The sequence below is a fragment of the Sturnus vulgaris genome, chromosome W (assembly GCF_052056855.1).
Source record: "Sturnus vulgaris isolate bStuVul1 chromosome W, bStuVul1.hap1, whole genome shotgun sequence".
NCBI classification, from domain to species: Eukaryota; Metazoa; Chordata; class Aves; order Passeriformes; family Sturnidae; genus Sturnus; species Sturnus vulgaris.
In genome coordinates, this window is record NC_142282.1 from 26,490,451 (window position 1) to 26,506,197 (window position 15,747).

Consider the following 15,747-nt stretch of genomic DNA (forward strand, 5'->3'; position numbering starts at 1 on the left):
GAGGTCATCACGATGACAAGCTGGTTTACAGGAACGGTAAAGCAGATATAGGCAGGGAAGCAGGACCACAGGGAAGAAAAAGCGAGGAGGGGGGCAAGCAGACCCTACAGGTGAGAGGCCCTACTCCCTCCAAGGTACCCAAAGAAAAATGGTTCCTATTGTGTTGCAGCTAGCTGCTTTTATGTGCTAAGGCTCCTCTCATAGCCTGACTTCGTGGTCATTTTTGGTGGGCACTTTTCACTGGCATCCAGGCATTTGCCCCACTGGCAAGTAGGGGGGTCGCTCGCAGTCTGATTGTGGAGGCTTTCTCTGCCCTGATTGGCTGCCAGGTGAAGCCTCCCTGGGTACAGGGCCGCCAGTACATGCACAGTCCCTATAGGAATCTCCCACTTCATGTGTAACATATGTTGAGGCAGAAAAAAAATCAGATTGGTCCCTCTCAATACCTCCTTCAAAAAATGAAATAGTGTTACAAGACCAGTAACTGTTCAATAAGTGTTACATTAAAACAAAATATCGAAAAGGAAGTAGTACACACGTGGAGATATAATATTGCCACAACTGTAGTTGAGATAATGTATATTGGAACAACAAAAACTAACCTAGCATCCACAATGCATCCTGCTACCTCTGAGACCCCCAATAAGACTACTGAAACCTTATCCCCACAGATTTCTAAAACTGGACCCTATGCCATCAAATATACAGGCCAGCAATAAGTGCTATTTAATCCTTCACGGTCCCTCAAATTATTAGAAATATCAATGCAGATCAATATCTCTGCAATTAAACCTGTCTGGTCACCACTCTTCTCTACATCCTATTTAGGGTGGTCGGCATGGCTGCATGGATGGACCCTCACCTCTCCAAAATGATCCAGGAGAGATGTGACCAGTATCCTGGGGACAGGATTAGGAGTAATAACATGGATGCTGAAGTCCTAACAAACGAAATAAACTCAGTAACAAGTGATTTATACCAATTGGAACATCTATTACAATCTTCCCTACTAGCATTAGGAACTAACCAAAGGCTCTTATCAGATATATTAACTCAACAGAAGAGGATTGACAAAAAGGATCACCAGCTAATAATGAATGCTAGCTCTTAGTTGTATCCAAGCTCAACTGTGGATGCAATCTATGGTACCAACGATTATAAGAAAAGATAAAGAGGGCACCTTACCCACTGAAATTTTAAAGACAATCTGGGATAATGCAGCTAAATTTGAAAGGGAATTCCAATTATGGTAGTATTTAGTCAATTTCACTTATGACCCCATCAACAATAAGGCCATAGCTTTTGTCTTAAGCATACACAATGTTTTAGCCTATACCATATACCTGCTCATTGCGCTAGTATTAAATCACCATGAAGCTGTTCTAGCCATTAGAACATAGAGCATGGGCCCAACAAAACAGAAATAAATGGCAAACTAATGATGTTAATGCATGCATTGTATGAAGACAACAAGGATTTATTTGTGAGAGTAACACCAAAGCCCAAGACATTTGTCTTGATACTGAACAAAATGTTTGTCATTTTGAAATACATCCTGATGAAATCCTTGAAACTGTACTCATATATGTTGGAAAAGGATATGTTTATATGAGAACCCTTTGTGATTTCATATTTGTAGACAACATTACTGTAGATGCAAGCAATCACTCAAATGACTCATGTTTGTAACTTTACTATAGTTGTTGGATGCGACTTATTCATCTCCTGTTAATTCTTATCAATTGTTACAATCTAATTATAGGTTGAGTGAAGATTTATTGCCTACTCCCACCAGAATGAATCTTACATTGGTGAAGAAACTACTACAACATGATGACCCATGTCAACTGCTAGAACATGCCCAAAACAATGGACACAAAACTCTAATTACAGTTTATCATGATACTGAAGGGATACACCATCTTTGGAAAAAGTGAAGAAGGATGAAAAACACCTTGTTGGGAAACTCTTCTTGTATGGTCACCAACAGCAACAGGAGTGTTTAATCTTATGCTTCATCCAGTTGTGATTTTGCTGACTGTAACTTTGATATGTATATTGCTTATAATTATATTGTATATAAGAGTTTGGTACATGATAAAACAACACAACTTCAACCACCCAAAACATACAAATCAATGAATAACAAATAGCAGTGCTTTATTATCTACTTACCATGGATCTATCACCACACAAACCATCAATATACAATTTATGGCACAGAGGCAAGATCATTCTGTGAAGGCAAGATGAATTCACTATAGTAATGGGGTGGAGTGTGACTGTAGGGAGGAAAGGGTTAAAAGTGGAAGAATGCCTGGCAAGGAGGATGGTAGAGGACAATAGATTCAATCAAGTGACCTTGCAGCTGGGAATGCCAAAACCTGGACAATAACAGTGTAGGAAACCCCATATATTATGCCTACTGCTGTTTATCCTCTGCTTTGAGAAGTAGAATCTCTGTGTAGGGATAACATAGGTGTTTGGAGAGACTTGGAGGCACTCTCATGGACGTGCTTGAGCTCTGTCTTGGGAGAGAGATCAAAGCACAGAGATCACAGCATGATGGTAAACTACATGTTCTTGGCCAATAAATGGGTGCAAACGGCAGCCCCACATCCACTAGCATGGACTGAGCCTAACAATTGCCTGCATTCCTGCTTGTGTGTCTCCTCCAGTTAGCGAGGTCATGAAATAAAATTACTCTTTGCATATGAGCTGTGGTTTTGTGGTTGTTCCAGCTGCCTGCCTGCATTAACTCACACAGTGACAGTGTGCTTTCATGTAAGTACATAAATAGTGGACAGCCCATGGCCCATTGAACTCTCATGATTGGCAGCTGGCTGCACACCCAGATCTCCCCTTGAGTAGGACAACTCTCAAGGTTACTCCTTGAGGTTGAAAGATTCCTTACCACAATAGATGCTTGGTGATTAATAGCATGCTAAACTTTGAAATCTTAGCTAAGTGATACAAGATTGATTCTGCACATATAATCCTTTAGACATAAACTGTTGATCGTCTGAGACTAGGATTGGATTCCGCTGAACCTAGACTCCTCTCTGAGGAGTTTAGAAAGCAAAGGGGTCCTTTCTGAAGCTCGTGGCTCAATGGAAGGGTCTTCCTAACAGCTTTATCTGACTGTGTCCTCTATGCAGTAAATAATCAAGTGTACCTTGCCATCTAATCTTGTCAAACCAGTCACATTTACCATTAAATCTTGTTAACTCAGTGTTTTATATCAATAAATAAAATTATTGTTGCCTCTCTCTTATGAGTGAAGTGCATCATTCCATTCACAATAAGGCAAATCTCAATTCTGTTTTGGCCCCCTTTCAGCAAGGCACCTTTCCTTAAAGGGTCAAAGCTCATTTAAGTCAACCTACCCACTGAATCATCCAAATACTTGATGGGACTATCTGCCTTTACACATCTTCCATTACCTCTAGCTAGCTCTTAACATAGACTATCTCAAATTGGAAGGGATCCATAAGGATCATTAAGTCTAACTGCTCCTCACAGGACTACCTAAAACTAACCATATGACTTGAGGGCATTGTCCAGATGCTCCTTGAATTCTGGCAGGCTTGGTGCTGTGACCACTTCCCAGGGGACCCTGTTCCAGGGACCAACCACCCCATCAGTGAAGAACCTTTACCTAAGGCCCAATCTGAACTTCCCCTGATGCAGATGCATTCCATTTCCAGGCATCCTATCACTGGTCACCAGAGATGAGATAATCACCTCTTCCTTGCTACCTGACCTTGAGGAAGTTGTAGCCTGCAACAAGGTCATCTGCCTTCTCTAAGCTGAACAAACCAAATTACCTCAGCTGCTTCTCATAAGTCTTGCCCTCAAGACCTCTTACCACCTTGGCCGCCCTTTTCTGGATGCACTCTAATAGTTGTCCTTCTTAATATTGAGGTGCCCCAAAATGCACACAGTACTCAAGGTGAAGCTGCACCAGTGTAGTGTAAAGGGGGACAATCATCTCCCTTGATCAGACAGAAATGCAGTGCTTGAGACACCCCAGGACACGCTTGTCCCTTTTGGTTGGCAGGGCACATGGTTGACTCATAACTCGTCATCAATCCAAACCCACAGATCTCTTTCCACAGGGCCTCTCTTCCCCTAGTTTGGATGTTCTACATCAGTCCCAAACATTTAAAACAATACAAATCTTACCTAAAAAGCTAAATGGCATTATTAATAAATAAATGTGCTTACTGTTCTTGAATCAGAGAAAGGATTGTACTCATCTAGTCCTGGTGGAACATTTCTTGTCACTTGTGTAACAGAAGGATCCTAGGAGGGAAAACAGTTCTGTAAATATATGCATATGTATACAAGCAAGAAGTCAACACATATCATCATATTGTATAAAACTCTAAAAAAGTTTGTTTTCACTAAAAAAAAAATCCATCTCTCTCCAAAACTACATCATCCTGATCTTGTTAAATACCTTTATCCATCATCTGAATGAGAGGACTGAGTGTACCCTAAGTAAGTTTGCAGACAACACCAAGTTGGGTACTGATCTGCTTGAGGGGAGGAAGGCTATGGCAGAAGGATCTAGACAGGTTGGATCAATGGGCCCAGACCAATTGTATGAGGTTCAACAAGGCCAAGTGCTGGGTCCTGCACTTGGGTCACAACAACCCCCTGCAGCACTACAGGCTTGGGGAAGAGTGGCTGGAAAGCTGCCTGGTGAAGGACCTGGGTGTGCTGGTCAACAGCCAGCTGAACATGAGCCAGCATGTGCCCAAGTGGCAGATAAGGCCAATGGCATCCTGGATTGTATTAAAAATAGTGTGACCAGCAGGGCTAGGGAAGTGATTGCCCCCCTGTCCTCATTATTGGCAAGGACACACCTTGAATACTGTGTCCAGTTCTGGGCCCCTCACTACAGGGAGGGCACTGAGGTGCTGGAGCATGTCCAGAGAAGGGCAACAAAGCTGGTGAAGGGTCTGGAACGTAAGTTCTAGGAGGAGCAGCTGAAGGAGCTGAGGTTGTTTAACCTGGAGAAAAGGAGGCTCAGAGGAGACCTAATCACTCAACAACTACCTGAAACAAGGCTGTGGCATGTTGGAGATCAGACAGCTACAGAAGCTAAACTGAGTAGCACTGCAGACCTTTTGTAGAAATACTGTATCACATGCAGGTTTTTGCCATATTGTCTACCTGAAGGCTTTTAAGCAAAGGTTTGCTTTTATATTATCATTCTAACATTGTTTGGGAAGGTTTGTTTTATTTCCGGGCAACAGAACAAAGAAATCCCTGGGCCCTTATGCCCTTACAGTCTGTGCACCCTATCTTCACGCACCCTGCACACATCTATTGGTCCTCGATTTAAGGTCTAGTGTCTTTTAACACCTCATTGGATTCTTTCTCCACGTCCATGTGAACAGGCCATTAACTGCTCTTATCTTCCAGCTTCGGCCAGCCTTGATGCTCTCCAGGGTCGGCTTAACCATTCATGCTGACAGAATTAATTTAGAGTTCACCTATTGGTAACTTTTGAGTAGGGCATGCTCATGCTAAGCTGTAAGCAAGACACAATTCAACTTAAACCTACACAATTAATTTCTAATACTTTATAAGTAAACTTATTTTAAACCCCAACACCATCCCTGGAAGTGTTCAAAAACTGAGTAGACATGGCACTTCACTTTATGGTTTAGTGAGCATGGTGGTATTGGGACAAAGGTTGGTTTTCCAACCTTAATGATTCTATGATTCTTATAAAACTAGATTAACACAGTCTAAAAGAAACACCATGTCATACATTTGATTTATAAGGGAAAATGTTCTCAACAGATAAGGGAAGAAAATTATCTTTCCACGTTGACCATTGGACTCCACAACTTTACACCCAAAGAGCACAGAAAAAAAAAATCTGTAAACTCTTGGTTTCCCTACCCAGAAGTACCTCCAACACCTTCAGCAATAGGAAAAGCATTTCAGAAAAATTAAGCTGAGGAAACAGTGTCCCATAATCTCAAAAGCACCTCTGCTTCAGCTTCTACCTGAATTGGTAATATTAACAAAAAGATGTAATTTTTTCCTCCAATGAACTCTACAGTTTAAAAATTGCTTAAGGTTTAGCATGAGAAAACAACTTCAGTAATTAAATATTTTTCTGTGCTAGAGACAGGCTGTCTTGATTCTGCAGAAGAGCCAAAGTGCCCGCTATCATAGACCATATTAACTTCATAAGAAGAAAATTTCTATACATTTCATGTGATGACTGGTTTCACTATATTGTTTCTGTGGCTTAATTTAAGGGGTTTGCATCTGCAGAACATAAGAATGGATGGACTATCTGGATGTCCAGGTGTAGGCTGCTGGACTTGGAATTGTTCTGAACATATCAGTGAACAACTGATGCCAACAGGAACTGTACTTCATAATTCAAAACTATTCAAAATATTTCTAAAAAAATTAGACCTGACATCCCAAGGAATACACAGAATTACTGTGAACCATTCACCTTACACTCATTGCACCTCACTTTAAAAATGGAACCAATGCAAACTCATCTAAATGCAGCAAGAACAACTACAAAGCACTCATACTTATCGCTGCAGAATAATAAAACCCTGAATTTAGAAGTTAATCAGGGTGTGAGTAATGAACATGTAGAACAAATGCTGTGCAGGACCACATATTCAAAGAAAAAGTGGCATTTAAATGAATGCTATCAAATTTGTACATGTCATGATATCGCTATGATATTCTATTGGAATAAGTAAGTATACATTTACATAACTTATTTTTCCATATTTGATATTTCACCTAGATAATAAAGTTAAAATGCATTATTTTTTAGATTTTTTTCATATTAAGGAAGAGAAAAAAGCCACAAATACAAATTCCAATAGGTGATAATATACAGACACCAACACAAAGCTGCAGCCTTGCTGGAACCACCAAATATCCAGAGACCTTGACCTGCTGCATGATTTAAGTGATTAAAAATTCAGTTACTCTCTGCAGATAAAGTAAATAGGGAATTTTAAAGAAAGATTTTAAATATCTGATGTCAGCTGCTGAATGCAACAACTGTAAAATGCCTTGTCCAATCTCAGACTGAGAAGGCTATGTCCTAGCGGACCAGTACTTCTGCCCGAAATGGACCTGCCCTTACACTAACTCCTTGCCAGAATCTGGTTGTCTTCAGCCACCTAGCCATTCCCAGTACCTGCTCCTTAAGAGTGTTGATCCTATTAATTATCATCTTGCTCACCCAACTTCTTGTTCACTCCTTCCAGTTCACAAGTCCTTCTCCAGCCTTATCTCACCTTAGCTTCTGCCAGTTCAGCATCTTGAGTTTCTGGTCTTTTTATTTAACTATTAGTCATACCAATCAGAGCAGAATTTAAGTATAGGCCATTTTTCATACCCAGATATTGCAGCTATTGGTGCACTGAAGTCACACACAGTCATTACAGATGACATTTTAAAACTCTGAATTAGTTCAGGAGACTGGAATTTAAACAAATCAGCACAATCTAATTAATTATTTTCCATCTAATCTTCAATTTTATCTGCTCCTTGTAGTCCCTCCCCCATAATATCAATCTCAAAAGCAAAGATTAGAATCACACTCTTGGTATCACGAGGAGTCAGGTACAAGCAGCACCCCAGTGTTTACATCAAAAAAACAAAAGTCAGAAAAAAAATCTAAAAGCAAACCAACGAAACCAACGAAAACCAGAAAACTGCAACACATATATCTCAAACATATAGAACTATTAAAAATGTCTCCTGTGCTAGTGTATTGGGTTTTTGTCACAACCTTTCTTTTTTTGGGGGGGGGTGGGGGGGCTACAGGGGTAGCTTCTGTGAGAAGATGATGGAAGCTTCCTCCATGTCTGACAGAGCCAATCAATGCCAGCCGGCTCCAACATGGACCTGCTGCTGTCCAAGGCTAACCCAATCAGTAACGGTGGTAATGCCTCTAGGATAACATATTTAAGAAGGAGGACCGGGAGGCAAACTGCTGTGCAAGAGCAGCCATAAGTGAGAACATGTGAGAGCAACAACTTTGCAAACACCAAGGTCAGTGAAAAAAGAAGGGGAGGAGGTGCTCCAGGCGCCGGAGCTGAGATTTCCCTGCAACCTGTGGTGAAGAATATCGCATTTAAATAAATTTTAAAAAATATATATCAATTTAAAAGTCACCGTCTCAAAACCAACAATATTTTATGATCAATCCAAGCAAGCAAATATTTCTAAAAATAACATCTGTTTTATCAACTAAATTCTTTTACTTCCAGGAGATAACAAAACAGAAAAATAATTTCATTTTAGACTTCCAAAAGAATTAACTACCCAAAATACTGAGCAAACTAGAGATTTCTTCTTAACCTTTATCTTCCTAGAGAACATATTTTTTGATCCAACATCAAGTAAGAATATCTGCTGTAATCTTTTTATTAAAGGGCATGAGAATAGTCACGGGAAATCTCACAAAGTAAATCACAAAAAATTAGTAAAACTAAAATATTAAAGAAAACACTGCATCTATCTTTAGACCTTGGCAATAACTCTTCCACATGATGCCCCCCTCTCCTTTCTCTGCCATACTAGTGACAGGAATAAGATGAATGTCTTTACAAACATACTGAGTGAATCTGGTGGGAGATTGTGGACACTGACCTCGAGCGACGTGAATTTTCTGCACACTAGTCTGTGATTTTACACAAGCACACGAAGCAGCTTCAAAGGTAAAGAAAATAAATAATCTCATTATATATAAAATTGTTCCCCCCTCCTGAGGCCAGCACTACCCCACAGCGCTGCGCCTTCCCGACACGTCGCGACTGAGAGTGAACCCCCAGCATACAGCAGAGCCGAGGACACTCCCTCCCTAGGGCACCCGTAGCTTCACGCAGCTTGTTCTGGCCCCGCCGCGGCACTGAGGAAGGCTCACGGCGTCCCTGTCCCCCACTGCCTCACCTTGAAGGGATTATTGAGGTCCAGGTCAGCAAATGGATTGTTGTCGAAGTCCGACATGGCAGGCGCAAGCGGGTCGCTACAATCACTGGGGAGCCGCTATCACCAACTGCTGCGACCCAAGTCCAACCCCAATAAGCCAAAGAGCAAAATGGCTGCGCCGGAAGCGAGATTGCGGAGCGGAAGAGCTCTGGAAGAGAGAAAAAGCTCCCACTCCCAAGGTGAGCGGGGTAGAGTAGAGGCTGGGAGAGTTTAGCTCCTATATATTTAGCTCTAGTGACTCAAGTAATCCTGTGACTTCAGTGGGAGCAATTCCGGTGACCAACACCCGAGGAGGAGTTTCACAATTAGAAAAGATAAATGATTAGCCCAGGCTGTCACCCTCGACAAGTTTTTTCTACACCTTCCTTTCCAAATAGTAGAACTTATTTTTTTTTCTTTGTACCAGGTAAGAATTACCTACTTGCAATTAACCATTTCTAATTTTCGTTCAAGAGATATATCATAATATATCAATTTGATTTTTAATATGCTAATAAGTTCATATGAAAGAAAGTTGCATTATTGAATGGGTGTGTTATAAATGAGAGACAAAAGTCTCGATATTGTTATAAATGATAGACAAAAGTCTCGATATTCAGCAAAATTTAGATTGCTTTATTTGATATAGAAAGAGCAAGCAGCGAGCTGGGGAACGTGAGGGGTCACCGCCCACTGCACGCTCCACCGAACCTTGGTTTGCAGCCTCTTCTTATACTGTGGTTTCTCGTTGTAATCAATAATTTTTGGTTTTTTCTTGTCATAAGCAGTGGTGGTTGAATAAACATCCTTACACAAATTCACAAAGCCTTCGGGGCATAATCAGTCACAGATAGCCATCGGGTCCTTGTAGATAATCACTAGAGAAGTTCTGGAAGTCTGGTTTTTGGGATAGGCAGCATTGATCAGACAAAGGCAGGAAGGGCTTTTTGGGAAGTCTGATTTTGCAAGCTGGTAGCCGATACAACTTATTTGGAAAACATAACATAACAAAATACAACATAACATAACAAGGTGATTTTAAACAAAATTATTCTATCATATAATTTCCTTTATCTAGTGTCCATGCTTCACTTCAGAGCTTAGTATTCTGGTTTATACAAACCCCAATGCTTTTGTGATTAACATGAATCTTTTATCAATTATCACAGTTTCCCCACTTCTTTTTTTTTAATCCCATTGATTTGTGTTTTGGCTTAAAATTTTGTCAGTACTTCTTGTACTAGATTTAATTCCTTTACTGCCATTAATTTTGTTGTCTTTTCAGGGTCTATTGGTATTGTAGCAACTTGCATTTCTTGAACTACCAACTGGATTAGTCGAATGAAGCATGGAACAAGACAAGGGATGAACAGTAATTCTAATAATGTACATGTTAACATAAACCTTATTTTCTTTTTTCACCAGGCTTCTCTTCAACAGGTTATTTTACTAATTTCCATTAAGTATAGAGTTCCAGGTTTGTACAGGTACATGGGCTTTTTTTTTTTTTCTGCAATTTTAGTAATTGCTTCACCATTTTCTTCAATTTCTAATCAGCATTCAGAATTATTAAACTTTCTACACACTCCTCCTCGATATTTCTGTTTGATTTCACTGTAACAACTGCTCTGGCTTTAATCCTTCCCCCCCCCCCCCCCCCCATGGCTATTGTTTAGTAATTTGCATTTCTCTACAGATCTAACAGTGAGTTAAGTTTAGTAGTAATTTTTTTCATTAATTTTACAAATAAAATTTTTCCCAAGGTGGGTAAGTCTCGTTCGCTGAGTTGTTGTTTTATTTTCTCATATAAGTTAAAACTTCCCCTACGGTTTGTCTTTGTTCTTTTGAACATTCTAGTTATAATTTTTTTTTTTCCAATTCTTCTTTGTAGTGATCTTGCACTCCTCTCTGATTTGAATATCTCCACATAGTTTATTTTGTGAAGCAGAGGTGTGTCTCTCCTACTGGGCAACTTTGGTATGCCGATGGAGCTGTCAGGAAAATTAATCCACAAACACCAGAGGTTTATGTCCAAAAAGGAGACAGAGGAGTCCTTTTTGCTTTATTCGAATAAAGGGAGAGGCCATGGGACATTCCCCTGGGATCTCTCAAATTTTTGGAGGACGCAGCCTCCTTTTCATCCTATTTTCCCGGCCGCATTTCCCTCTCTCTTTCCCCATTGGCTGAGGTACTTGAGAGGCACAGACTTCCTGGAACGCCTGATACCTGAAATTCCCCTCTAATGTATAACCCTCCCTTTTAATTTTTAATTCTTATAGAATTCATAGATTTTCCCCATTGCTTCTTTCATCTTTCAATATCCAATTTCATTTATCAGCAGCCCTACAGTTTGTTATGTTTTGCCAGAAATACAAACTGTATTACCTGGACAACAAATCTTTGTCCAGCTGTGCTGCACGGACACTCCCTTTTATCTTCCATAGGAAACACCAATTGCACAGGCCTTCTTGCTTCCGAAAAATCACATGGAACAGATCCCTCTCAACTCTACAATAATGTGGGCACAAATCATGGGTCCAGACAAACCCATCCTCGAGTGCAGCCTTTTCTGCTACGGGGAAAAAATCCAAAAACCAGGAATAGTAGACACTGGTGCTGACGTGACCATCATTGCCCACTCAGAATGGCCAGGACACTGGGAACTTCAACCTGTAGCAGGCATGATTGCCGGTATTGGTGGAGTAGCATTCTCCATGCGAAGCAGACAAAATGTCGCCATCGAAGGGCCTGAAGGCAAATTGGCAACCATCCGACCATTCGTGGTAAGGGCCCCCATCACTCTATGGGGCAGAGATGTCCTGTCCCAATGGGGGGCTTCCCTCCGAGTTCCAAGCCAGGATTTGTGAATGGGGCCATTGAACATTGCGCACTTCCACCCACACCTCGACTCACCTGGAACAGCGAAAAAGCCATGTGGGAAGAACAATGGCCCCTTTCAACGGTCAAACTGCTAGCATTGCAAGCCCTGGTTGAAGAACAGCTAGCCAAAGGCCACATCGTTGAAACCACTAGCCCATGGAACTCGCCAGTGTTCATCCTGCGAAAACCTGGGACAGACTCCTCCATGACCTTCACAAAATCAACAACGTCATTGAGGACATGGGTCCCCTCCAGCCTGGCCTGCCCTCACCATCAGAGCTGCCTCGAGACTGGACACTTGCCGTCATTGACATCAACGACTGTTTCTTCAGCACGCCATTGCATCCCCAAGACTCATCACAGTTTGTCTTCTCCATCTCCTCTTTCAACAGAGAACCTCCCCTCAAAAGATATCATTGGCTTTTTCTTCCCCAAGGACTCAAAAACTCTCCAACCATTTGCCAATGGTATGTTGCTCACATCCTTTCTCCTGTTTGAGATGCATTCCCAGATGCTATGATTCATCACTACATGGACGACATCCTAGTTTGTGCATCAGAAAAGATTTACTTAGAAAAGGCAGTTGAAACAACCATTCAAACCATAGAAAATGCAGGATTCAAAATCCATGAAGACAAAGTACAGTACACCAGCCCATGGATGTATCTTGGACTTCAAATCCGAGAAAGGACCATTGTACCCCAGCAACTCTCCATCCGAGACGATCCAAAGACTAAGCGACCTACACAGCCTGTGTGAATCCATTAACCGGATTCGCCCCCCAATGGGAATCACAACAGAAGACCTCGCCCCCTGTTCTACCTCCTCCGTGGCAACGAAGACCTGGACTCCCCATGCACACTCACACCAGAAGCCCGACAATCCATCATCAAAGTCCAAGAAGCCCTGTGTAAGAGTTGGTCTGAAGTTCCCCTCATTTTTGCCTCACGACCGTCGCAAGAAGACCCTGAGGACCCCCACCTTGGTCAGCTTTAGAAAAGAGTTTTCTGGCCTGGTCGAGGTGGATGCTTGCCAAGGGACTGTTTGCAGGTGTGTTGTGTTCACTGGACTGTGCTGTCATGGTACCAACTGAAGACTGCATGTTCTGCACGTCTGCACCTGTCTCTCGGAGCACCTCACAATAGTCCATAAATCTTCCCACCTCTTGGCCAGGAGCCACTTGCTTTGGAAAAGGACTATAAAAAAGCAACCCTCTGGAGAAGACCCTTTAGGTCTCCCCACGGATGAAGACCCATCTATTGGCTGAGGACCACGAGGACGTCCGTCTCATCTGTTGGTAGCTATTTTCCCATCCCCCTCTTTTTCTCTCTCTACTTTGTTTCTTATATCTATCCCGTCTATCACAACTGAGTTGTTGGCATTTAATAAAAATGCATTGCTGTGAGTAAACTGATTTTGTCCCCTGCTATTTGCCTGTTTGCACCTCCGAGATCCAAAAACGAACCATCATGACCCCCGCCCTGTATTAACAGCGGATCATGACACTCTGTCTTCATGTCAAGCCCATCAATTCGAGCCCACCTTGCCTTTCCAGTTTGTCATTTTAGGAAAGGCCCCTCGTTTCTATGGACTGATTTTCCAAAGGGACCCTCAGCTCACCGCCCCCCCCTGTTAATCCTTGAATGGATTTTCATAAGCAATCAACCCACAAAGACAATTACCACATCTCAAGAAATCATGGCACATCTGATAAAAAAGGCCAGAACTCGCCTCCTCTCTCTTTCAGGGTGTGAGTTCACATGCATTTACCTGCCCCTGACCATGGGAGATTCTGGAGCACTTTCTCCAAACCAATGAAAACCTTCAATTTGCTCTAGATAGCTATACAGGACAAATTTCCATTCACATACCAAAACATAAACTTTTTAATTGAAATGCAACCTTCAATCTGGTCCCAAAACTCGTTCAAAGTAGAACACCTCTCAATGCTCTACCTGTTTTTACAGGATCTTCCCACAAGTCTTTCATGATTTGGAAAAACTCTAAAACTCAAAATTGAGAATCTGATGTCCAAATTGTGGAGGGATCTCCACAAATTGCAGCATTAGCAGCCGTTGTCAGAGCCTTTGAGAAATTCAAAGACAAACCCTTTAATCTGGTCACAGATTCAGCCTATGTAGCTGGTATAGCTATGAGAGCAGAACATGCTTTCCTCAAGGAAGTTTCCAATCCAAAATTATACCAATTGATTTCTACATTGATATGCCTAATCTCCAACAGAAAACAACCTTACCATATTATGCATGTAAGGTCACACACTGACCTCCCAGGTTTCATTACTGAGGGAAACAGGAAAGCAGACGCACTGGCCATGCCCATTGGCACTGCTAACATTGAGAGGATGTCTTGGTTTAATTCTGTTTCCCGGCCAACGCACCAAATTATGTTTTCATTTTGATTTGCCAATTTAAATAAACTCATTTTCCTGTTGTGAGACAGAACCAGGAGCAAAAGAGCAAGGCAGACTTAAAACTTGAGAGTATGAAAAAAAGAAATTTATTAACTACACAAACAAGGAGAAGGGAAAAAAACCAAATTCAGAATAAGATTTTTTCAAACTCCTCCTTCCTTCCCCCCCCCCCCAACTTTCATAACAACAAAACAAACATATAACAAGTACTTCGGTCAGTCCTTAATTTAGTCTATTTCAGTTCCCTTCTGGAGAGAGAAGCCTCTTCTTGTTGAAAGCTGTAGGAATTTCTCCACAAGAAGGAAGAAAACAGTCTTCTCGTGGTTTCATCTTTCACGATTTGCATCCGCCCAGGAACCTGCAATGGTGATGCTCCTCCCAAATCCACAGCCTTCCCAAAGCTGTAGATGTGGGCCATGTCTGTCTCATGGGGTACTATTTTTAAGAATGAAATGTTTTACAGCAAAGGTTCTCTTCATCTCCTTTCTCTCTGCTCAGGCTTCATCTTCAGAAAACCGAAATCCCTTTCTTTTTCAGGGCAAAATTCTCAACACAGGTGCTTTTTGGTAAAATCATCTATTAAATGGAACATCTCCATCCCCCCATGTCTTTTTCATGGTTTATAGGAATATACAGTACATCAGTTCATCCCTACAATTTTACAAAAATATTTTCAGCCATTTCAGCATCTTCTCATTCTCCTTCCATCTTAAAAACTTAGCTCTTACTTCACCGACTTCAGAAATCTTCTTATTTCCTTTCATATTCAAAGGAAAGGCTGGAGGCTTTGCAAATCTTATCTGAGCACTAAAGAGTTAAAGTTTAACACAACTACTAAAGTTGGGCCAGGCTCAGGCCGCGCTGGGGGGGGGGGGGAAGCTGAGGTGTTAATCAGCCTTTCTGGGGCTGGGCTGCAGCCCCACACTGCTCATGGCCACCTGGGCACTCCTGGCCCGTCCAACACTGCTCCGAGCTAGCAGCAGGGGCCGGGCCCCCCCCAACCCCAGAGCCACAGGCCTGTGGAGGAGGAAGCAGTAAAGGTCTTATCAAAAACTTTTTTCTCTTCCTGGCCATCGGGTCCCCTCTTTTGCAAACGGGGCCCAAGCAGCCTCCTGAGCCTCCGCCCCCTGCATGGGGGGGGGGGGGGGGGAACTCGGGTTGATGTTATCTGCTCAGCTGCTGGAAAGACAAAGAGCCTCAGTTCCGGATTACCTCCTTCAAAATGTGTGTTCACTGAGAGAACTAACTTTCTCTAATTGGCTATTGCAGGTGTCTCAACCTCCACAGAGGAAATTCCCTTAAAGAGAACCTCTCTCTGAATTTCTTCTTCCCAAGTCAACCTATCACAGAGGCCTATAAAAGGCCTACAAAAGGCCACACCCTAGCAGTATGAGTGCCAGTCATGGCCCCTGCCTGATGGCTCCAACAGGGAAGCAAAGGAGGGCTTGGTCACAAAA

General features: G+C 42.0%; 1 protein-coding gene and 1 long non-coding RNA gene across 6 annotated transcripts in view; one reads left to right on the forward strand and one right to left on the reverse strand.

The window, feature by feature from the left end:
• Positions 1-9,165, reverse strand: part of LOC148220044 (secretory carrier-associated membrane protein 1-like) — a 102,562-nt gene extending 93,397 nt beyond the window's left edge. For all 4 annotated transcript variants that reach the window (XM_088155708.1, XM_088155707.1, XM_088155706.1 and 1 more), the window contains exons 1-2: positions 8,962-9,165; positions 4,228-4,305 (exon numbers count right to left, since the gene is read on the reverse strand). In XM_088155708.1, the coding sequence (XP_088011834.1) occupies positions 4,228-4,305; positions 8,962-9,018 (135 nt within the window). In that variant the 5' untranslated portion in view covers positions 9,019-9,165. The remainder of the gene's footprint in view (positions 1-4,227; positions 4,306-8,961) is intronic.
• Positions 9,054-13,273, forward strand: LOC148220045 (uncharacterized). 2 transcript variants are annotated; one of them, XR_015799144.1, is made up of 2 exons: positions 9,054-9,179; positions 10,265-13,273. It is a non-coding gene; the product is annotated as an uncharacterized LOC148220045 (long non-coding RNA). The 2 variants fall into 2 exon arrangements; XR_015799143.1 differs by lacking the exon at positions 9,054-9,179 and adding an exon at positions 9,239-9,406.
• The last annotated feature ends 2,474 nt before the right edge of the window (positions 13,274-15,747 follow it).